This window comes from Polypterus senegalus, chromosome 8, assembly GCF_016835505.1.
Source record: "Polypterus senegalus isolate Bchr_013 chromosome 8, ASM1683550v1, whole genome shotgun sequence".
In the NCBI taxonomy this organism is placed as follows: domain Eukaryota; kingdom Metazoa; phylum Chordata; class Cladistia; order Polypteriformes; family Polypteridae; genus Polypterus; species Polypterus senegalus.
In genome coordinates this window covers 125,919,188-125,944,814 of record NC_053161.1, presented here as the reverse complement: position 1 = coordinate 125,944,814, position 25,627 = coordinate 125,919,188, and the positions used below count along the sequence as shown (strand labels likewise).

At 37.2% G+C, this 25,627-nt stretch overlaps 1 protein-coding gene across 12 annotated transcripts in view; it reads left to right on the top strand.

Annotated features, from left to right (window-relative positions):
* Positions 1–25,627, top strand: part of ppfia2 (PTPRF interacting protein alpha 2) — a 956,251-nt gene that overhangs the window by 917,197 nt on the left and 13,427 nt on the right. For 6 of the 12 annotated variants that reach the window (XM_039761756.1, XM_039761753.1, XM_039761757.1 and 3 more), the window contains 6 exons: positions 869–1,044; positions 13,019–13,116; positions 13,678–13,853; positions 17,148–17,216; positions 19,169–19,328; positions 24,315–24,371. In XM_039761756.1, coding sequence (XP_039617690.1) covers positions 869–1,044; positions 13,019–13,116; positions 13,678–13,853; positions 17,148–17,216; positions 19,169–19,328; positions 24,315–24,371 — 736 coding nt within the window. The remainder of the gene's footprint in view (positions 1–868; positions 1,045–13,018; positions 13,117–13,677; positions 13,854–17,147; positions 17,217–19,168; positions 19,329–24,314; positions 24,372–25,627) is intronic. The other 6 variants (XM_039761760.1, XM_039761759.1, XM_039761758.1 and 3 more) reach the window with 1 other exon arrangement.

Sequence of the window (25,627 nt, the reverse complement as noted above, 5' to 3'; positions counted from 1 at the left end):
TAATGTTTGCAGTGTGCCATGTAATGCATATGTCTATAATGCAGTGTTTAATGGTTGTGATGTGCCATCTGTTGAAATGACAAATGCAATGCATTGTATTACTAAAATTGTTTGTGATCCGCCATCTTAAAGAATGACAGAGACATAGCAACCGGATGGATGCACAGACGGACACACGGACGCTTATCCTTTTATTAAGGTGGATACTGTGCACTTCATTTAAAAAGAATAGTGTCAAAATAGGTGATTTGCAGAATGAGATTGTTTTGTTCTCTTTCATAATATATTGGGCAAAGTTATGATAGTTAAGATTTGTGTGTTTATATGAGACACTATCACAAACGAGGAGTCTAAATTCTTACCATTGAATTTTAACATTTCAGAAGAAGATGTCTTCTGTTAGGGTATATTAAATGTTTTAACCATTTTTATGTTGCATAACTGCGGATCTAGTCAGATATATAATTCCTAATTCGAAACTTACCTAGAATTCTTTTACCTTTGCTTGAATAAATTTTTTTTCAAAACCTAAAACGCCTCCTTTTTAAGGAAGAAAAAAAAGGTTTTGACATGTTATTTTTAGCTTTCTTGTGTCTCTTCCTTATTTTTCTTGGAGAGCCTTCCATGGAAAGGTAAGACAATCCCTTCATCGAGGAAAGAACTTCTTCTACCTTTATGCCCAGATCAAGTTCTGGACTACTCAAAGGTTAGGTCCTTAAATGTTTGCCCTTGTATTATGCTAGAATCCAAGTTGTCTGTAGTTTTAGGATAGTTTTGGTGGTAACATGCTTCATATTTACATTCAAGCTTAGGTGATAGTCTGCATCAAATGCGTGACCTGAAAAATGTATGCATTTAACTATTGCAGACATTGGCATATGGTGACATGAATCATGAATGGATTGGCAATGAATGGCTCCCAAGCCTCGGCTTACCTCAGTACCGCAGTTATTTCATGGAGTGCCTGGTTGACGCTAGAATGCTGGACCACCTGACTAAGAAGGACCTCAGAGTGCACCTTAAAATGGTTGACAGTTTCCACAGGCAAGTGATATTACAATTTTTTAAAGGTAATAAAAATGTAATCCCAGTGAACGCTGGTTATATTTTTACTTTGCATATCTGGTTTATATTTAGCTCGAGAATCTTATTGGCTAACAGATTTGTTCTTACAATGTACTGTACTAACTGTAAAATTGTAAGTAGCATTTTGTAAAAATTCAAACTATATATATATATATATATATATATATATACAGTATATATAAACATACTGTAAATTGTTATGTTAACATTTTGTCATCCAGCAGGGCCATGCAGTCAGCTGCTTTTCTAATTAGAATTCTTTAAGCTTGTATTCACCAATACACTTGAGTTGTTCAGAATACAGGTAACTTAACATTATAAAATCAAACCCAAGTTTGGATACCTGCAAGGTAACTATTCCAAAAAACCAACAGGGATTTGAAATGAATTTTTACTTTTCAATTTAACAGCTAATTGCGGGTTTTCATAATACTACATTATCCAATCCATCCATTGTCAACTTCAAGTTCATTTAGCTCCATGCGTACAGAGCACAATGAAGTTAGTTCATACTTGGGTGGTCCTGATCAACATACAACATGTCTCCTTAAAAATACTGAGGTGGGTTCAAATCCAGTCTGCTGAAGGTACAAAACAACAGCAATAACCATAGGCCAATGGGACCACAAAAATAAAATATCCTTCACAATGATTAAGTATAAGCTGCTTGATGTCAGATGAAAGATTCCACTTCCTACTTTCAGCCTTCCCAGCAACCAAGAAGAACTTTTATTTCAGATTTTGATAGCCATAAGCACTGTAACTAATTAACAAAGGAACCATACTGTCCAAGTTTAGATATTTACTAACTACTACAGTATTTTGGAAAGAAAAGTCATAATAATTTTAAGATTAAGAATGATTTTGCAACAGCATTGTTCGCCTGCCACGTTCTTCTGCAAATCCCAGTTTCTCCATTAACTCCATTGTGCAAAACAGATAAATGTCGGTAATTAGGTGGAAGGTTTATCATCAAAACACTCATTTCCTAGATGCATGTTATAATTTATTTTCAGATTTACAACACTGCTTAGCCTTGGCTCCATTCAAATACCAGTTACACAGATTTGCATTGCCATGAGTATTTAGTGTATCCCTGACATTCTGGCCAATCTGTTCACATTACAAGTGATGACTGCCCAGATGGTCCTTCCTCACTCTTTATTGTATGCTTCCTTCATTTTCAGTTTCATGTGAATACTTAAGTAAGTGAACATTTTTGTTCTTATTCATGTTTTTGGCACCTACTCTCAAGATCGCTCAGTGAGGTTCCAGTGGTCATAAAATATTCAATTTACAACTGAAAACCCATCCATTCATTTTTCAATTGGAAATTTGATACAAATATATTTAACTCTTGTATTACCACCTCCCTGGCACCCCAATTTCCATTCATTCAATTCATTATCTTTCATTCTCAGCATTTCTAGGTAACGTCTGATTGATTTATAAGTATCCTTATTTTATTACTACCTTATTGTTATCAAGTCTCAACATTAATCCATGGAGTGGGGGTTGCATCTGAAGTGCTAAACGATTTGAGCTTTCAGACTTATCCTTTGGTTTTCCAATCATGTCGCTTTTTTCCTTCATGATGACAAACTATGGGTTGAGACTCCAAAGATACAATCCCAAGTAGAAGGATTAGAATTTAAAGTAAATATACATAACTATGTGAAATGAGGAGCCTGGAAATATGGAGGGAATTCTGAGCAGAGCCCCTTGATTTTCAGATTACAAGGTGGCAGGTGAGGAGATTTAGACTTTGGGTGGTGTAACAGGGATGACCCACTAGAAGTAAGCATCATGCTGGGAAGGTGTAATGTACATGCTGGACATGTCCCCTGCAATTTTTGAAGCAATTATTTTATGTCCCTTGCACTTTCAGTGGATAATTAAGTAACTGCCACAATGGATGCATTTGTGATTTCTTTTCATGCTACCACCCACCCTTCAAACCTAGTTGAGAGAATGAGACTTACTGTACAAGATAAGGAAACACACAAGAAAGTTACATCCCTTCACAGTCCTAAGCCTCCAGTGTGCCACATGTGGGGTTGAGATAACCTCCATAATTTTGAAATAACAATTAATAATCCCTCAATTCTGTTGTTTTCTTTAAACCACAATTTATTTAACTGAGGTTACTTTGTTGCCATCATAACTCCCTCTACGGCAAGTGATGTATAAAATGGTCAGATGGATGGATGAATCCTACTATTTTTTATTTTATGTTATGTTTTAGTGTACTCTTTTCTACATCATAAAATATTGTATTTCCAGTTAGAACAGTCTGTTTATGATATGTTATTTTTTTGAAGGTCTGTAGCTTAAAAATATGTCATTTGTAAATGTGACTCATAATGTACTTTTGCTATAGTATTTGCATTCAATTTATAATATGATTATTATTATTTTATTATTACTATTATTCTTGTATTTTAAGTTATTTTACTAAGGTTAACAAAAAACTTTGTATCCTTTAATTTAAAATCCTCTTCCAAATAACGTGTTGAAACACAGCAAAAAATGAGAAGTGTATTCACATAAACTTCACAATGAAATTCTGTTCAGAGCAAAGAAGCGGCATCAGCTTGCAGGTAAGTTGTATTCCACGGTGCCTCTCTTCTTATTAGCGTCACCTTGGTTTAGTTATGCTTGTCCAGAACATTCGTTTATTTCTTTTTCTGCAGAAGACATCTCGCCATTTACATCAGAGAAACTGGAAAATGTCTGTCTAACTCATTACAGGAGCGTGTCAGTTCTGGCAGGAGTGAAACCTTCCCATATAAGTTGTTAGTCATCAGTTCACAGACACACAACATTTTAAAGTGATTCACCGAGATCAATAAAAGAAAGTCATTAGATGGTAAACTGGCAGCGCTCAGTGTGCACTGAGATCTACGTTTCCTTGACAATGATCTTTTTCTTAGTTTCTGACTCATTAAAGTTATTCTCCTTGACTTTTCCCATGGCAGGACTTTCATTTGAGGCACGACAGGTGTCACATAATCAATTAAAGCTATCTTATTTAACATTTATTTTACGTAGGCCTTTCATAAGTACTGTCACAATGGGCCTTAACAAAGCAATATTACACTATGGTAAACCTACAAAACGGGCATCATGGTGGCACAATGGCAAGGATTGTCATGTCATAATGCTAGAAACATGATGCAGTTGCTTCCAAGTGCTCTTCAGTGTAGACTTTGCATGCTTTCCCTGTGCCAACTAAATTTACTTTTGTGAAATAGTAATACTTTCATTAGTAATAGCATATATGTGAGTGTGCAATTTGATTCATGGAGTCCTGAATGAGGCACATTATATGCATTGGGAGGGAGTGTCAGTTACGGGACTATGGCCATGTGGTGTGATTCTCCAAGGGTGATCCAGCTTGCAGGACTCTCATTGTTGAGGACCTGAGTGGCTGGACCAGGCCAACAGGATAGATAGAGGGTCATTTCTGGAGGGTGGGACTGGACCGCGCGTCTGCCTGCGGGGTTGCCAACCAGGATCCCAAGTTGTTTCATTGTGTGGATGGTGCGGCAAAGCACTGTACCAGTGTATGCTCCCCAACCTGACCTGACATGTGCAATTTGATTGATTGGATTGCTGTCCAAGATTCATTCCCATCACTGATAGAATCATATTTGGCTTCCTATTGCACTTTACTAGAAACAACACATTCAGAAAATTAGAAAACTAAATTAAACATCTCAACAGTAATAATATTCAAAGATACACAAAATTTCAGTTCAGGATAAATTACAGAAATATTAACACATTGGTACGTACTTCTAGACAGTTATCAGGATGAGGTCATATTTAAGTAGACTTAAGTTGTTTCTTTACTGAAGAAGAAAAATAAAATGGCCAGGAATAAATGCATTCAAACCAGTTAAAACAATAGATCTTAAAAGCTATTCCTTATAAAATGCCATCAATAAATATCCTGTCATTAAAATCTGAGCAGTATAAAATTTTTTGGCTTATAAATATACAGGTGCTGGTCATAAAATTAGAATATCATGACAAAGTTGAATTACTTCAGTAATTCCATTCAAAAAGTGAAACTTGTATATTAGATTCATTCATTACACACAGACTGATGTATTTCAAATGTTTATTTCTTTTAATTTTGATGATTATAACTGACAACTAAAGAAAGTCCCAAATTCAGTATCTCGGAAAATTAGAATATCAATTAAGACCAATGGAAAAAAAAGGATTTTTAGAAATGTTGGCCAACTGAAAGGTATGAACATGAAAAGTATGAGCATGTACAGCACTCAATATTTAGTTGGGGCTCCTTTGGCCTGGATTACTGCAGCAATGCGGCGAGGCATGAAGTCTGTGGCACTGCTCAGGTGTTATGAGAGCCCATGTTGCTCTGATAGTGGCCTTCAACTCTTCTGAATTGTTGTGTCTGGCATATTGCATCTTCCTCTTCACAATACACAAGGTCAGGCGAGTTTGCTGGCCAATCAAGAACAGGGATACCATGGTCCTTAAACCAGGTACTGGTAGCTTTGGCACTTTGTGCAGGTGCCAGGTCCTATTGGAAAAATGAAATCTGCATCTCCATAAAGTTCATCAGCAGCAGGAAGCATGAAGTGCTCTACATCTTCCTGGTAGACGGCTGCGTTGACCCTGGACCTCAGAAAACACAATGGACCAACACCAGCAGAAGACATGGCACCCCAAACCATCGCTGACTGTGGAAACTTTACACTGAGCCTCAAGCAACGTGGATTCTGTGCCTCTCCTCTCTTCCTCCAGACTCTGGGACCTTGATTTCCAAAGGAAATGCAAAATTTACTTTCATCAGAGAACATAACTTTGGACCACTCAGCAGCAGTCCAGTCCTTTTTGTCTTTAGCCCAGGTGAGACGCTTCTGACGCTGTCTCTTGTTCAAGAGTGGCTTGACACAAGGAATGTGACAGCTGAAACCCATGTCTTGTATACGTCTGCACGTGGTGGTTCTTGAAGCACTGACTCCAGCTGCAGTCCACTTTTTGTAAATCTCCCCCACAGTATTGAATCCGTTTTGTTTCACAATCCTCTCCAGGGTGCGGTTATCCCTATTGCTTGTACACTTTTTTCTACCACATCTTGTCCTTCCCTTTGCCTCTCTATTAATGTGTTTGGACACAGAGCTCTGTGAACAGCCAGCCTCTTTAGCAATGACCTTTTGTCTTGCCCTCCTTGTGCAAGGTCTCAATGGTCGTCTTTTGGACAACTGTCAAGTCAGCAGTCTTTCCCATGATTGTATAACCTACAGAACTAGACTGAGAGACCATTTAAAGGCTTTTGCAGGTGCTTTGAGTTAATTAGCTGATTAGATTGTGGCACCAGATGTCTTCAATATTGAACCTTTTCACAATATTCTAATTTTCCGAGATACTGAATTTAGGACTTTCATTAGTTGTCAGTTATAATCATCAAAATTAAAAGAAATAAACATTTGAAATACATCAGTCTGTGTGTAATGAATGAATCTAATATACAAGTTTCACTTTTTGAATGGAATTACTGAAATAAATCAACTTTGTCATGATATTCTAATTTTATGACCAGCACCTGTACTCTGATATGTGCTATGTACAAGACCCCTTTAATAAAATATTATTCTGCAAAAAACTGTGAATTAGGCACTGCTGTATGAGTAAATGTTACAATATTCAGTAAAATATCACTTCTCTGAGTCAAGGAAAAGAGTAAGAAACAAGACTCAGGAGCTGCTGTATGATTTAGTGTGGGGCTTTTCATTTATTGTCAAAAATAAAGGCGCTTAGATTGAAAATCTGTCACTTGGTTACTGAATGGCTCTATTCCGCTAGATGATCTCAGCAACACTGCTGTTTGGAAAGGCAGTGATAAATTGGCTTTTTTACGATCAAGATGCATTTATGGTAGAGCCTCTAATGCAATAATGCCCAAGAAACAGAGGGCTGAAAGTAGTCATTCAAAGCAAGATTCTTATTACCAGTCCCTAGAAAGTGCTGACATAAAACAGCCAAGCTAATCAATCTCTGTAGACGTCACCACATGGACAGCAGAGGAAAGCGGAAAAAGATGAGGTTCCATACTCGAAAGCCAAAGACATGTGCATCATCTATGGAGTCTTATTACAGTTAGCATTTTTATGTTTTCTTTTTTCTTCTTTATGAATGCATGTTCAGAAACTATCCAGACATATCTCACTCCCTCTTCCTTCATGTCTTCCATCCCAACACATCATAGAGCCATTACAAATCCAAAATAGCATTCCATAGCCCTTGTAGAGGATGGAATAAGGACCAGGCGAACTGAAGAAAATTTGGGGTGCCAATTGGGTGGTTTCTTTGAGCTAGGGAAGAGAAAAGAGAGGATATGGCTAACTCGGGTCTCCCCTTCTGTCCTGGCAGGTTATTGTATACCTTCTTTGAACCTTGCAGGTGATCCTCAGGCGCCCATTCAAGACACACTTCATCCATTTACTTTACTTTCTTAATCTATACTTGATTGAGCAAGGATGTTATAAGAAGAAAGCTTCTGCTAGTTTTTTTATTATTCAGTTCTTCATCTTTGTATCTGTTCCATCCATTTTCACTACCTACAGTAGGGTAGAGGAGTGTTGTTATGAATTGGTCTAATTTTTGAATTGTTCGAGACATTTTCTGTGATCTTTTACTGATATTTTGGGCTCTGTTTACAGTTGCTATTGAAGGAGAGCCAAGAGTGCGTGATATGGTGATATAAAGGTCATGTTGTGCATTTCCTCCTTATCCAAGTTTTATGGCTATAAACAAAATGCTGTACTAGTGTTTTACAGATATAAATAAAACCTGTTGCTAGTGTGTGCTTTGCTACTGATTTTTTATCTTATCGTTAAAGAATGATACTGATTACTGTTAGAAAAGAGGAAGGCCTAAGCAAAGGTTTATGGATGTGGTGAGACAGGACATGCAGGTGATGGGTGTAACAGAACAAGATGCAGAGGACAGAAAGATATGGAAGAAGATGATCCGCTGTGACAACCCCTAACGGGAGCAGCCGAAAGAAGAAGAAGATCCTGATTACTGTTAGAGTTTTGCTGAAAGATAGGTTTGACTTTTAGTTTTGATATTTGGCTTATAATTCTAAATACATTTCATCTTCTGGTCCTTTCCTTCTAATACTTCGCCTCCTTCTACTGAGTTGTAATAGGTGTGCCAGGTTTTAACCAGGTAATAGAGGACACTACAGGAAGTTGCACACTTCAGTTCTTGAAAGTAGAAAATGACGTTTTGCCACAGACAATGCATATGTCACAGTAATACATTTGCAGGAATACCACCAGGTATATGCTGTATTTATGAAGAGTGCCCCAGTGGTAATTTCTCCAAGGATGCAGATTTAGGACAGTAGCAGTGAGAGATTCTTGTGCGTTATGCCTTCTCCCCTGCTATTAACAGTAGATATACTGTGAGTTGGGATTGCTTTGCATTTTAAGTTTAATCTAGTTTTTATGACTGGAAGGTCCCAGGAATTGACATTTCTGCCTCCAGTAGTGTTTTTGGCAGGGACTTTAAAGCTCTTTCTAGTCAGGCCTCAAGTGAGGTTTGAGGTACAAAGGCTCAAATGTTAGAAAGAGCAGCACAACACAAGTAATATTGGTGAGAAATGAATACTTATGGTGGTCTAGTCATTCAGGGTTTGTTGTTTTCCTTTTTGTGTTTGCTTTGTATTGTAAATTAGTCATATTAGTCAACCATCCCTGTGTTACATTTTTGTACTTTGGTCTGCTGGGTTTTATTTTGGATTTTGGGAACAGCTCAAACAGCACTCCAATCATTCACACTGGTTTGACATTGTTCAAGTTGTATTTATTTAGCTGAACGTTTTTGCTTAGAGTGGACATTGTTTAAGTAGTCTGCAGTTTTCAAGGTATGTCTTATTGACAGGGCTACCACATAAAATATCTAAAGAAGGTTTTGGACTTCTTGGGTGGATACCTTCCCTCTGTGATATAACCAGTTGTCACAGAAAAAAAACACCACATACAGTATGACGAAACTCCTACTTACATTTACTAATTAATTTCAGTGCTCCCCACTTTCTGGTGCTATGATAGAGCTACCATACCTTAACACATCTGTCTCCTTTAGCTAAGAAAGTACTGGCAGCTTTGAATGATACTTGCTCTCCAGGAAAAAGTCTATTTGAAATCAAAACTCAACAATTCTAAAGATATTTTACGTAAACATATGGGTATTATTCCTGTTTTTAGATCTGGTAACTTTATTGTATACACTTACATAATGGAATAGCAAATTGGCCCACCATTTTCCTCAGAAAAGCCTGAATTTGTTAGAGTGTGAACTTAACAAGGTGTGGTAAGGGGATGTCTGGTGAACTCCTATATAGCTGTTGCAGATTAATTGCTGGCGAATCTCTTATTTGTTTAGCTCATTCCACCTCATCCCACAGACATTTCATTGGATTGAAATTTGTTGACTGATGGAGGTTACTGCATTAAATTAAACCCATTGTCTGTTTCTGATAACATCCTGAGACTTACCTACAGTAGCATGTGGCATTATCCTCCTGAAAAAAACAGATGTTCAGAGTCTGCCATGAAGGCATGTACCTGATCATCCATAGTGTTCAAGTAACCAGTGGTGTTCTAACATTCCTACCCTCTACTCTACTGCAGTATGCTAAGAACAATGCTATTACCCCACCATCCTGTCTAGATTCTAGCAGGATGGATAAAGTGGTTAAAGGAGTTTTCACCAGATTCTCATCATCCCAACACTTTAAGTTCACATAAACCAGATTTCATTTGACTGATTTTTTTTTTCTAATTCTCTATCACTTGTGACACTTTCATGTGTAAAAATTCCTGAAGGGTTAGTGCTTCTTAGAAGACTTACTCTGGTCTGTTCAGCACATTCAGCTATAAAGGCATCCACTTTTAATTCCTTAGTCTTGCCCATTCAACCTCTGTCTGTCTACTTCAAAAAGCTTTGTCTGCATATGTGATTATGTTAGTGATTTCACAATCCATTACATAAGAAGGTCATGTATACTCAATATCTTGGCTACTCTGTGTATAAGGTGCTCTGAAGATTTAGCATTATCATTGCATATGGACTCCAGTATGACCAGTTATGTATGTCCTGTTTCAGCTACGTTAAGTTACTACTGGATTTAAAGATTTTAGCTTCCTGTATTTTGTAAGTAGATATATCTCAACTTATTGTATTTTTATTGTATATTTTACTACCTTTTTTGTCCATTTAGCAGTAAGCAAAGTCTGTGAACATGATGTGATGTTTAGGAATGAAAAGTTACATCTTACAATCCTGTCCTTTTTCAAGCAGAATTCTGTCAAATGTAAAGATAGAACAGTATAAAATTTGAAGTGAGGATTATTCAAAGGGAATTTAAAGAACCTAGTGATGCTGTTTTCTTTGGAAAATGCTATATGAAATGACGATGTACTTATAGAGCAATGTTTATATATAGGGGAAATGATAAATTAACCAACAGACAAGGAATGCACAAATTACACCTACAGGAACCTATTGGCCATAATTGGGGCTAGTGTTAGTGTTAATGTTAGTGTTGGCAGTGCTCAATGCAAAGACATTGGTTGGCACCAAAGCATACCCCTCAGAGTACAGTGGAGCAATATCCCCAATCTCAAATATCTTCATGTCCTACTGTACTTATTTTTAATTATGGTTACTGATTATGTATGCAAGAGCAGCAAGATTTATATATACTATGGGGCTTTACCCCCTGCTCACTTTGCTCGCCAACCCCACCCTCCCGCCAGCGATATGCGCCGTTGTGAACAGGGGGGCTCAACACACCCCAAGGAGATGCGCCCAGTTCTCTAAAACCCCTCTTAAATGGTGATACAATGGGAAACAAATACATTTTTTAACTCCTTTTTGCTTGATCAGCTGCTGGCTTGCTGCAACTTTTCAATGCTTTCTCACGGATGATGTTACCATCCAAGGGAATGTTCTTCTTCCTGCAGTCAGTGATCCACAATGCCAAGGCAGATTCCATCCTAACTATATTTTTATTCCTTAAAATCGTTACCTTTTTGCCACTATCACAGAAACTTACAGATATGGTACTCCAGATCTCTGCTTTGTTCTTCTTTATGTAGCGTGCGGTGCTTTCATTAATGCCATAGTGGCGCGCTACTGCAGCATAACTTTTTAGTTCCTGGAGCAAATCCAGTAGTTCAATCTTCTCCTGGAGTGTTTTAAACTTCTTCTGGCGCTTAGGCTCAGTGCCAAAAGGTGCTGGGCGATTCAGCGACATCTTGTGTGTTTAAGAATAACAAAATGAATACAATAACAAAATGGAAAACATGAGGACACTCAGCTGGAGTCATTTCACAGGGCAGCAATCAATCAGCAGCAAGGAGAAATGAATAACGCTCTCGGATTGGCTACATCAGGAGTGGGGAGTTGGGCAGGAGTGGGGAATCAAAGGGGGCACCACTGAGACCAAAACCATAGACACATTGTCACCCAACCAACTCCAGATATTTCCAGTGAACACAGCCAAAATCACATACATAATCACAATACTCTTCTACTCCTTCTGCCTTACTATTGATTGTTGCCCACTGCCTCCTGACTCTTAACTCCATGAGGTGATGCAGTGGACTTCTTTTAAGCCAAGCTCAGGAATGCTTTTGCTGTTATGTTATCGCTGTTGCAAGCACCTCTAGGACATATGAAAACCAGGGCTGTTTTCCCCAGCAGTGCCTCCTTGTGGCACCTAAGGACCCAGACATAGCTTCACTTCTGCACTCCAAGTCCCATGCAATCCTGCAAATATCCTAACTGGGATCAGCCGGGAGGAACAGCTCCTAGCACCTAGCTTCATCCAGTCAACCCATTATTCTTTTTATCTCCATGGAGATGAGGATTGTAAAGCATCCAGGCAAGGTTTTGTCTCTTTGTACATAGTCGTTGCATTACGGCCTCCAAGCTGGGCAAAGCATCACCATCCATCCCCAACAAGAAGCTTGTCTATCATCCATGGCACTCATTAAATACATTTTTAGGTTTCCTAGCAAACTAAAAGGTTAGACATTAAACAACCATTATTCATAGAGGAAATAGTAATACATGCCATGTAATAATTTGAATACGAGGTAATATATTGAATTAAGTATTAGGAATAGTAATCTTTGATAATATAGGAAAACTTAACTTTCTTTCCCTTCTCAGATTTTACACTACACTTTTGTAACTGAAGTAAACTTTGCTTGCCTTTCATTTATCTGAGCAAATGAAAAAGATAAAAAGAGCAATCACTTAGTAAAAGAGAAATAAGTAACTTAGATTTTTCATTGTTAGAAATTATTTTGTCATCAGAATAAGGAAGGTAATATGTACCTAATAAATGTCAAAGGTAGCAAATTTTGTAAACAGAACTGTGTTTATCCAAACTCTCTAAGTGAGATCTCAGTGCAGTCCCAGTCAACGTTGTTTCACTAAATGCTGGTGAATATGAAGAACAACATGTACCCACCAACTTACTTTCAGGAGTTTTTGTCTCTTTATCCAGCCATGTCAGCAGTGAACCTAACATTTAATGAAGTCCAGTGCAGATCAAGAGTTTAAATAATACGTTTATAGGGTGATTATTTGTCACATGTGCTGAGTACAATAATATTATTTGTATGGCTAATAAACATGCAACTAGTAATACCACTATGGAGACGTCCACTCTTTGTCAGAAACTGCTTTTGGTTCCATTGGACTGCAATGGATTAGTGCCTATCCTTGAATAAACACCTAAATTGATGAGGATAAACCAAATTTTCAACCAGAATGTAAAGGAGCAGTCAAAATTTTGTTAGTAACTCTTGTTATTATTCTATTTTTATTTCTAGGAGTTTTAATTGCATTTGTTTTGTTTCTTTAACAGAACAAGTTTACAGTATGGAATCATGTGTTTGAAAAGGCTCAACTATGACAGGAAAGAATTGGAAAGGCGGAGAGAATCTAGTCAACATGAAATGAAGGGTAAGTTAAAGCTTAGATTAATCAAGGTGAAAGTCAAGTCAATTTATCTTCACATAGTGGACGAGTCCTTGTGGCTTTAAAGTGTCTCTTTTAAAAATTTGGTTTTGCAGGTATACTGTAGTGTTTATATTTAAAACTATGTTTACTGATTAAGCATTTTTGCTAAAAATGTAGTTGGTATGCATAAAAAACTGACAAAATCTGACCCACTTTTTTGAAGCACATGAATCTTGATTTTTGTCGTCTTTCTTAATTGCAAGCAGTTTTGTTGATTGATACACACAGCCTGTCTTAACTTATGTTTTTGATGGATTTTCATTAAGGTAATAACATTTTAGATAGATAGATAGATAGATAGATAGATATATAGATAGATAGATAGATAGATAGATAGATAGATAGATAGATAGATAGATAGATAGGTCGTCAGAGGATGGTGTCCTCCTTCAAAGAGGAAAGCTATTTACTTGACAGTATAGATCTATCATATGTGTCTTTATTTCATTCAAAACCTTTTCCTTTGCTTTCTTTTCTTACCTTCTCTTGTCGATTCTGTTGCAGATGTCTTAGTGTGGAGCAATGAGCGTGTCATCCGCTGGATACAAAGCATTGGACTAAGAGATTATGCAAACATTTTGCATGAAAGCGGTGTTCACGGGTCTCTCATAGCCTTGGACGACAACTTTGACTACAGCAGTCTAGCTTTGTTACTGCAGATCCCAAACCAAAACACTCAGGTTAGTACATTTCTATCTATGCTTTCTATCAAAGTTAACAAGAAAACTGTCAAGTTGTGGTTTGCTGGCTATGCTCATATTGTTGATGAAATTAATTTTCAACAGTTAATATTAGATTTTTCTCTTTTTCCCACTAGAAAAAGAGCTGGTTCTTCATTTTTATACATTGCTGTATGTGGTAGTTAATAAAAGAAACATGTCATGATTTTTCTGAAGAACTCACCTAATATCTTGTCACCATCTAGAGGATTTCTTGTATTATACAAGAAAGTTGTTCTTGTGTTATTATGTTGTTGCTGTTGCAACTGTGACATGTCCCACATTTCTACACTACTTTATTGACATACTGCTTTTGATATTCTTGCTATGGAAGGTACTCATGGTAGTAAAAAAAATGACCAACTATCACGGCTTTCTCTAGTCAATTATTAGCTTGAAAACTATTCCATCTTTCAACACTAGTCAATATTTGGTTTAAATTGTTTCTGCATTTAGCCCAAAAACGTTACTATTTGGTGTCTGCAGGTCTTCTTGATTTTGATTATTCATTCATTTATTTTGAAACCCACTTAACTCAGGGTCATAAGGGGCCAGAGCCTGTCAGGCATCAGACTCAAGGCAGGAACAGCTCTGGATGATCACAGAGTGAATTTCATCACAGTCAGTAATTCAGGATTTGCGCTTTTTTCCTTTGCAAATAAAAATTACAATAAATAAAACTATGTATTTGATACACATGGCAAACCACTGTACATGTTTTAGTTAAACAATGATGTTTTATTTCAGACCGAAATTATTTATTTTTTTGCATAAGTCATATATATTCAACTCTTTTTATTACAATCACTTTTAAATAAGTAAAGAAACAGCCTAAAAATTTGAAAATTGAGTTCTATAATTCATGTCAGTTTATGGTCTCCTAAATCAATTGCTTATCATATACAATTTTATTACCTACATTTTTATTTATTAACATTAGAGACTACATTTCAAAAGAAAACCTGATGTTTTCAGCACATGACTTTCCCTACATCACGATACCATTTTAGCACTGAATTATTGTAGGCCAACATGTTTTAGTTGGGGTGAAATGGAGGATATTGTTTTTATAATATATATATATATATATATATATAAATAATACACACATACACACACATGCAGTGGATTCAGAAGACCCGTTCATTTTTTAACATTTTGTTCTGTTGAAGCCCTGTGCTAAAATTGTTTAATTTTTTCCCCCACATCAAGCAAACCTCAATACCCCAGAATGACAAAGTAAAAACCGGATTTTAGAAGTGTTTGCAAATTAATCAAAAACTAAAATCGGACATGTCACATTGACACAAGTATTCAGACCCTTTACTTGGTACTTCATTGACAAAGATTACAGTCTGGAGTCTTCTTGGCTTTGCTGCAGCAAGTTTCACACACCTGGATTTGGGGATGTTCTGCCATTCTCCTCTGCAGGGCCTCTCACCCTCTGTCAGGCTAGATGAAGACTGTCAGTGAACAGCTACCTTCAGGTCTCTCCAGTGGTGTTCAGTTAGGTTCAACTCAGATCTATGGCTGGGCAACTCAAGAGCGTTTTCAGAGTTGTCTCTAAGCCGCTCCTGTGTTGTCTGCGCTTTGGGCTGAGTCAGTATCCTGTTGGAAGGTGAATCTTTGGCCCAACCTAAGGTGCTGAGCGCTTTGGAGGAGGTTCTCATTAAGGATATCTTTGTATCACTGGCTTGTCACTGAAAAGCAATCCCATGGCACCACTATTCTTCACCACTGGGAATTACATTGTTCAGGTGACAAGCGGTCCCTGTTTTACTCCAGTAATAATGCTAATTTTGGTTTCATCAGACCAGAAGATCTTGTTTCGTATAATTTTTTTTGGAAGAAATAAGTGTTTAGGACTGGCAAGCTTTGTTGGGCTGAATGGCCTGTTCTCATCTAGATTGTTCTAATGTTCTAATAATCAGAAAGTCCTTTATGTGCCTTTTGCAAACTTCAAGTAAGCTTTCATGTGGCTTTTACTGACATTCTCTTCAGTAAAAGACACATGAAAACGTACTTCTATCTGGCTTCTGTCAGACCACTCTGATATAAACCCAGATAGGTGGAGTGTTGCAGTGATGGCTGTCCTTCGATAAGTTTCTCCCATCTCCACACAGGTTCTGTGGAGCTCAGCCATAGTGACCATCAAGTTCCTGGTCAGCTCTCTTACTATGGCCCCTCTCCCATGATTGCTCAGTTTGGCTGGGTTGCCAGGTCTGGAAAGAGTCATGGTTGTTCTAAACTTCTTCCATTTAATAATTATAAGGCAACTGTGTTTTTGAGAACATTCAATGCTGAAGAATTTTTGTTTGTTTGTTTGCTGCTTTCCCCTGATCTGTGCCTTGACACAATCCCTCATGGCTTGGTTGTTACTTTAATACACTTTGTCAGCGGTGGGACCAGTGGGACCATCTATAGACAGATGTCTGACTTTCCTAATCACATGCAATCAATTGAATTGACCACTGGTGAACTCCAAATGAGGTGCAGAAACATCCCAACAATGATCAATAGAATCTGATACACTTGAGTGAATGAGGGTCTGAATATCAGTGTGATATTTCTTTTTAGTTTTTTTTTTTTTATTTGAAAAATTTTTCTAAAATCCTGTTTTCATTTTGTCATTCCAGGTTATTAGGAGTTGCTTGGTGGATGGGAATAGTAAATTTAAATTATATTAGCACAAAGCTGCATCATGGTAAAATATGAAAAAAGTGAGAATGTCTCAATATTTTATGACAAGGTCTTTATATTTATATAACACTGTGGGTAATGGTGCCAAGTTTCATTCAGATTAAGTGATTGGTTTTTAAATTACAGTGTCCAAAGACTTGCATGTTATCACACAGATACACAATCACAGGCGGACGGTCATCATGGTTTAAGTGGCCAATTCATGTTTAGGGATGTCTAAATCATGCAAATATGTCACCGTTTTCATCATTGTAATATTTCTTGCCTATATAAGTACATGCCTAAAATATATTAAGGGAAACTTAAAAAAAATGTGACTTCATTTACAGAGTGATATTTTTGTTAGTAATGTACATTTTTACATACATGGAATGCTATTCATATAGCCCCACATATTAATTTTAAACTCACGGTAATACAGTGGTGCACCTTCATGCATATCCTCCAGTCTCCCATGTATGTGATTCTCCAGGTTTCCTCTCACATCTTGAAGATGTGTGTTTTAGGATTATCTTTCTATCCATCTTATTTTCTTTTTTGTTTCTTTTTCCCCAGGCACGGCAAATCCTTGAAAGGGAATACAACAATCTTTTAGCTTTAGGAACTGAAAGAAGGCTAGATGAAGTAAGTTATTCTGGTGTCTTAATTTGTTGCTCATATTGAATCTAACCATTTCCACACAATTCCTTCGCTTCATAATGTGCAGGTTCAAGTTCAAAATTATGATATATGTTCATAGTACAGTGATATCTTACTTGCATTTCTCCTACAGACTAGTCACAGTGCTGTACAGAACTAACAACAGTCAATGGATACAACATCCTAAATTAAATAAAATACTACTCATACAATGGATGCAAGAAACACAGTGGGCACTCTGAAACAGTTATCAGCATGCATGGCTGTTGAGTGGCATTGTCATATGTGGGTAACAACTATCCTTGAGGAGAAATATGCTGCATTACTGAGGTCTTTAATAATACTATTTGACTTTCTAAGGGTGCATGTTTTGTAAATGTCCAAGACAGAAGTAAACTAAATAGTATTATGAGACAACTTATACTTCCCTCTGTAGTGTTTGTTCCCATTAGCTGAGCAGATGTTATATAACCAGTGAGAACAGACTTTACTGTGCATCTCTTGATGGTGGAGAGCATAAATGCGAGATATCTGGGCTTTCCCCAAACATCTCTAAAAGAGTAGAAATGTTGGTAAGCCTTCTTGTCAATAGCCCAGCTGTTTTGCTCCCACTTAAGGTCACTAATGATTGTGGCTCCCAGAGATATATAGTTGCTGACCTTCTCCATGGACAATCTCTGCCGCTGTAGAGGGTAGTGTGGTCTTCATTGTTCTTCTCAGAGTCTGTAACTAGCTACGTGGTTTTGGCGACATTATGGGAGAAATTGTTGTTCTGGCACTATTGAGTCAGCAGGCAGATCTCTTCTCTGTAAAGCACTCATTGTTATTGGTAATCTCGTCTGTAAATGGGAAGTCATCATCAAACTTACTGACAAAAGTTGGTTTAGTACTTCATAGTTTTGCAAGAATATGCCAAAATGCATTAACAAGTGGACGCTTAGTGGATAACTTACTGTCAAAGCTTTGAAAAATATGTTTGGAAAGTAAAGCATAATAGAAGTAACTCTGGATTTACTGTAAGGTGCTGCAAATTCAGAACAGTAGCCATTACAAGAGTAACAGCAATTATAGAAAACTAGCATATATCCCAGCATGATAAGGTATGGGTACATGAGGAAGTAAACTGTTTTTTGCTCCCATCTGATCATTCTGCATCCTGAAAGCAGAGGTCCCAAGTCCTGGAAATATTTCCAGTCAAATAACAGCTGAAAACCCAACTAATGAATGACACTGTTGACGCTCGGGAGGTAGTGTTTGGGTTGTAGACGTAGTTTTGCTGCTCTTGATGTTTCTCCACCACTATGTTTTGCTGATTTTTATGTCGCGGGGAGGGGTTGGGTGGCGGGTGGTGGTAGTTTGTCCCTCTTGGAGTTTCTCAGCTATTGACGTTCGTTTGGACGGCTACACATATCTTTAAAAATAGCTCAAACAACCGTATACCACCAACTTAACATTTTTGCCTGCACAACACTTTTAAGAATTTCCCAATTTGCTGTAAAATAACCTGTATCTGATAACCCTGACTGAAAGGGAGTCCTGGCTTAACTGTTAGAATCCATCAAAAGCTGCAGTCAGGTAACTTTCGTGTATATTTCTATGAGCCAATCAAGAGATGTTTCTGAAGAGACAGTAACAATATGTCACACTTTTGTCTTTCTTTACCATTGCACAGTCTCCATTTCTATGTGGCAAAACACATTTGTCCAGAAAAACAGATTCATCTTTTATTTGTGACAGTAAACACTGGGTGAGGTAATGATTTCATTAGTAACATACAATTTTCTGTTTGGCTAGTAGCACAAATAGTGTCAGGGTATTGTAAAATTGTCATAAAGTATACAGTATATTGCCTTAACTTTTGAAAGACAAGAAGCATAACATATTGTGTACAGATGTGTGTTGCTCCTTAAAGTAAATAATAATTTATCTGCCCATAGTGTGATGATAAAAACTTTCGTCGAGGACCTTCTTGGAGGAGGCAGTTTCCCCCACGCGAGGTCCATGGAATCAGTATGATGCCAGGCTCATCAGAGACTCTGCCAGCAGGATTTAGATTGACAACCACTTCAGGGCAATCACGCAAAATGTCTAATGAAGGTAACAAAAGTATATTTTATTTCTTAATCAGTGTATACCTCATTCAAACTATTTGATAGTACACCTCCAGATATAATTTACCTCATAAATATTGTATGTGTTCTTGCTCAGCTTTTTCCAGTTGTCGGTCCAGACATTCACTGATATGATTTGTGCGCAATGGCCGTCATATCTAGAGAATGCAGGGAAAAAGTCTGTAATCCATTTTCATGTTTTTATCATGATGGCGGGTAATGTTAAACCTGCATTCATTTGGATATACGGGGTTATTACAAATTAATTAAACATTTAATTTTGAACAGAAATTCATGTTTTTCTTTGTGTAAAATAAAATGCATATTTTTTAAGCCGCACTTTGTAAAATTTCTTTATTCATTCATTGCTGTAAGAAGATGCACACCACTTTCACTACTGCGATGCTTTCAAAACAATTGAGAGTGATAAAGAACTGGGGACAGAATGTTGAAAGACATGGTCTCCAAGATTGGACACGTTAAGGCTTTAATAGAAACTTGTTTTTTTCTTCAAATTTAGACACAATTAGAAAGACAACCAACGAAAGGAGGTCAGTCTGCCATACGGATTTTGGAACTAATCTGCTAGCCGATTCCTCAACTCAACAGCTTGTAATACACATTGGTTTCTGTGTCTAGTGATCTCTGGTAGTGCCAGTTAGGGTTTGTTTCAGTTAGAGACTGAGTTAAATACATTTGCCATCCCAGACTAAAAATGATGAAATTTGACCTCACAGCTTGGTTTCAGTTTTCTGCATGTGGATCTGTTTGAGAATCTTTTCGCTACAGGTGTATGTAATTATTCTGTTAAATATTCCAAATAAGTAAGACAATTAACAAATATCTCTAGATGCTTTGACAGCACTTTGTGCTTTCATTTTCTTATGTTTTGTCGTCATGAAATAAAAAAGTAACCCATTTTAGTGCCTGTACATCATTTGGAGTGAGTTAGCTCTTAATACTGCGTTGTTCGGTTTAATCTGTCTTTGTAAAATGTATTGTGATATAATCCAGACAGTGTACAGCAACAATTAAGAAAGGTATTAGAACATTCTGGTATATAGCTTGATGCATGCAGTTCAAGTCAAGAAATGTTACACTTAAGCTATATAATGCCCTAGTGAGGCCCATATAAGAACTACAGGCACATTGAACGAGGTACCAGGTACCTTCAAAACTTGACTTGATGCTAATTTTGGACAAATTAGGTGAATAGGATTAGCAAACTTTGTTGAGCTAAAAGGTCTGGTCTTCTCAAAATTGTTATTTTCTGTACTATAATTTTTGTTGTTATTGTGATGAAACAGAGCATTTCTAACAGGTACTTTTGAAGCATACATGCACTATTCCAAGACAGGAAGGTGGTACAGTTCAGAGTAGTAGTCTGGGATTCTTCTTCCTACTACTGACAAATATGTCCTTTCCTTCTGTTCCCATTGTAAAGAAAGAAAACTCTTGAGTGCTACTTAACCAATACTGTGTCTGGATGTCAGTCTTTTTACCTTAGTTGCAGCTACCCTTTTGTTTATTTTGGGACAGAATGCAGGTCTTTCATAGCAGGACTGAAAGGATGTAACCTTTTTGGTGTTCTTTGTCAGCTCAGAGTTCCTGTTCATGGTACAGCCCACTCAATTACACAATCACTGGGAAAGAGAAAAGAAAAGTCAGGATTAACACAAGAAAGTTCAGAAGCATACGAAACCTATCACGCATTAGCTTGGTTACTCTTTATCATTTTGGCTCCCATACAGTATATCATGGCGGGCTTCTTCTACTCAATGTGATGTCCTTCAAATAGATGTGATATGAATGGACCGTTCAGACATTTGAGATTTGGATGCATCTCCACTTCACATATAATTGGTTCACTAGCCATTGCAGCTCCAAGAAAACGATAGATTACTTGGCTGGTTTTGCTACACTCACCTTTTATGTAAACTGATGAGTTTCAAGGTCCCAGCTAATACTGTCAGAATTTATTTTATATATATACGTTGGGGGCAGAATGAAAAGAATAAAATACACAGTAAATGTGCTTGTAGGGTTTAGAGTATGTTTAGTGTGTAATTGTTTCTAGATATTTTTTATATATGTATTTTAACTAGAATACATTATATGTCTTGTTTTTTTTTTACAATTCCAAGTTCCTCTTGGAAAGTTGTAACAATTTTTTTTTGTCTATCTTACTGTATTTTTCAACACATTTCTGACATAATTATGCTGCAAGATAATGTTTACTGGATACGGTTCTGGGGCCTCATGCATAACACCGTGCATAGAATTCGCACTATAACATGGCGTAAGCGCAAAAGCTGAAATGTGCTTACGCACAGAAAAATCTAGATGCAGGAATCTGTGCGTACTCCAACTTCCACATTCTTCCACTCTATAAATCCCAGTCAGCGTGAAAAGTAACGCTCGTGCACGCTCCTTCTGTCCCGCCCCCAACTCCTCCCAGAATTAGGCCTCTATGAATATGCAAATCAATATAAATCACCCTTAAGCTCAGCCTTCTGTGAAAAGACAATGGGAAAAGCATGGGGGAAAATATAAGAATTTCAGCGAAATGTGGAGGCAAAGGAAAAGCATACTATTTGTTTATTTAAACAGTGGTATAATCAACAAAAGGAAGTTGATCGAGTGACATAGCATGTCGGAGAAACTCGAAAGCTCAAGTTTGCAAAGTCACACAGTGCCCGAAATAAAAAAGATGTTGTCAGGTATCAAAGTCGAGTTGAAAAGGCGAGTTGTAGCCCACCGTCTGAGCTTATTAGGGTACAGACAAAAAAAAATAGGCACACAGTGGGAAAAAAGCACGAAATGTCAACTTTAATCTCGAAATTTCCACTTTAATCACGTTATTTATTTTGTCATTAAAGTAGAACATTTAAATTACTAGTTTCTCAAATCCCATCGTAAATAAAGTAGCATGTTAAATGCTTTGTTTTGTATTTGATCTTCTATGTGCTCCGTGTGTGTGAATCATTACGTGCTTCCGTTCTTTCTCTTTCCCTGACAGGATACAGAATCCATTACATTTGTGATATTACAGCTCTCTGAATAATTAAAATACTGAGATTTATACGTGGTATAATTTTCATGATGATTGGAATGAAAGCATGTTATTAAACATGGAAACACGATGGCGCAGTGATTGTTCATGTCTCACACAAGATGCTGCTGCACCATGCGTGACCTTCGATGAAATAACTTATTGTAGCAGTACTGTCTTTTTCAAACGTACTAACATTCAATTCTTGTCCTTACTTTTCTTTCCCCAAATACCCAATCGCCACACAATCAGCTCTGTAATAGACGTTAAGCCATCTGTAAGCTTACAACAACGATTCTTCAAAACTTTTAAGGAACATTGAAATATCTTCATAGTACGTGTTTAATTATTCTATCCGTCTAACCTTCCAGCGTCATGCCAGCCTCAGCAAATATACAGCGTGAGGCAGGAACAATACGTGAACTTGCTCGCGCTGCGGCACCGTGACCTCACATGTTTAATTATTAACAATACAGATTATTTAAATGAAGTTAAAGTTTTATCTGTATAATATAATACACATATTTTGCTGCATTTCATCTTAAGAATGATATCATCATCATATGTGAATACGTGCATTATAAAGTGGTGCAAGTTGTGCAATATTATAACTGTAGTGCAAGTTTACAGTACAGTGAGGTAATTGTACTTGTAAGTACAAACAGTTCTACAAGGAGCAATTGATTGACTGTGTTTAAAGTTCTTGGGATGAAACTGTTTCTGAACCATGAGGTCCGTACAGGAAAGGCTTTGAAACGTTTTGCCATGGCTGAGGCAGCGTGTGCTTGATGCAGCATACTGATAATTCTCTTTTCGATCAGCTGCTGCTGTGATTCACACTCAGATATAGTGATATAAATACTCTGAGTGGTGCAGTGAGAGTAATATGGAAAAAGATGATCCGCTGTGGCAACCCTTAAAGGAAGCAGCTGAAAGAAGAAAAAGAAGAAGATGGTGCAGTGAGAGTAACAACGCTAAAGCAGTCATGGTATTTGGAATACTATGGCTGTTCCCTGGACCATTATATTGTTACAAGTTAATTTCAATCAGATGCATTACACTAATAAACAATATGCGGTTAGTTTCAGTGTATTTATAAAGCAGCGTAAAATAAAGAGTAACCACACAGGAACAGTACCATTGCTTTGCGCTGGGTGCCACCAGTCTGCAAAACCAAGCAGAGAACTTGCGAACGACAGGGTATGTGGTACCGCGGAAAAGTGTGTGACTTTACACCAAGTGTAAGTTTTACACATCGCGATTTGAATGTGGAAACATTCTTACGCAACATTTCTGTGCGTACGTACCGTTTATGCATGATGCCCCTGGTCTCATTCTTAAAAACCCATTGGATTATATTTACTAACAGGCTTAAGGTAATGTCCATTTTACTTGAGCATCACTGCTAAAATCACTTTAGGTTAGGTCATTCGGTAATCATCAGCTCGCTCTATGTATTTGTGAGTATGTGTGTGTGTGGAATTTGCAATGGAGGGGGGCACCCTTGTCTGTAGCTGTTGTCTGCCTTCGGTCAAGTGCTGCGAGGAAAGGCTTCAGCTCCCAGTGATCATGAATTAAGTGGCTCAAAGCATATTATGTTATCTTAAGGTGAATGTAGACTTGTAAGTGTTTCATTTATTTGTAATATCCCTGTGAAATTATGTTTGGGAGTAATCCAAATGTACATTTTATAGTTTTCCTCGCTTTACTCCAAAAAAAATTAAAACAATATACCCTACCATTTTAGTGTTTTTCTGGTGTTTCCTCAAGATTGTAATAATGTACTGATCACTTGGAATCCATTGCTTGGTACATGTGTGACCCTGTATTCCATCAAAAAAAATGTCAGTCCATTATTGTGAAACCTGGAAACTCCACTGACAAAAATTTCATTATTTCTGTCTTGATGCTGCCTTTTAGTTCTCTTTGAAGTGTTGGATGACAGTCCTCCTGATATGATGATGGACTGGTCTCAAGGTCAGGTATTCATAAGCAGTGATGGTGCCACTTTAGTGGTCCACTGTTTCACCAGTGTGATACAACCCTGTGTTTTTAACAAATACTCTTCATATTCTGTCTCTTTCCAAACTGTTTCCCATTTTATCCTGTATAAAAATGTCACTGTTTTAAGTCAGAGTTTTGCTCTGATACAATATATTAAACAAGTGTGTGAGGAATGTCCCTGATTTTCACCCCTCCAACTTTTTCATCTCCAATCTCACAGATTGGTTCAGATCTGCCACAAATAAATGTCACTCATTAATGGAACAATTGTCTTTAACCCCTGTGCTCTGGTAGTTTATGGACATCATTTCATGTCTCTGTTCCTTTCCATTCCTGTTAAATTCCCTTCATTAATAACTATATGGCTGGACCAATACCTTTATAAATGTTATTCCCAAGGTTGGAAAAATGTGCTCAGTTACGTTTTGGTAAACATGTTAAAAGTAAGTAATGCAAAGTAAACTGTGTTCATCAACAATACTAAATTCATATTTGTTTTTTTTAATTTTATTGATTTTATTGTAATCATTCCATACAAATATATCAATTTTTACAAAAAATAGGATTGAAAAGTTTCCCACAACACATTTCTTTCACGATCTTCAAATTAGAAATTTTGTTAAACAGAACCTGCCCAACTTTCCTCATCTTGCACCCTCCTCTATGCTGGAAAATATATTGCTTAGTTTGGAGGACTCAGGCAGCATTTCTGCAATATATAAAATTATTTTACAGTCCCTCCCTTTCAAAGATCCAAGAGGACAATGGGAAAAAGATCTCTCACTCAACATATCAGAAAAGGAGTGGAAGGTAACAATGCAGAGAATTCACTCGAGCTCCATATGCGCAAAGTATACAATTATTCAACAAAAAATTATATATCGAGCACATCTGTCTCACTTAAAACTTTCCAAAATGTTTCCAGGGCAAGATCTAACCTGTGAACGCTGCAGTCAAGTTCCAGCCTCACTGGGTCACATGTTTTGGGCCTGCACCAAATTAACATCATTATGGGCAAAAATAATTAGGTGCCTTTCAGACAGCCTTGGTGTCACAATCCCTCCTAACCCATTAACAGCTGTGTTTGGTGTTCTACCAGATGTGCTTAAAGAGGAGAAGGACAAACAAACTGTGATTGCCTTTACTACACTATTGGCACGCAGACTTATTTAGCTTCACTGGAAGAACCTCAGTGAGTAACCGATATTTTATACTATATGAAATTGGAA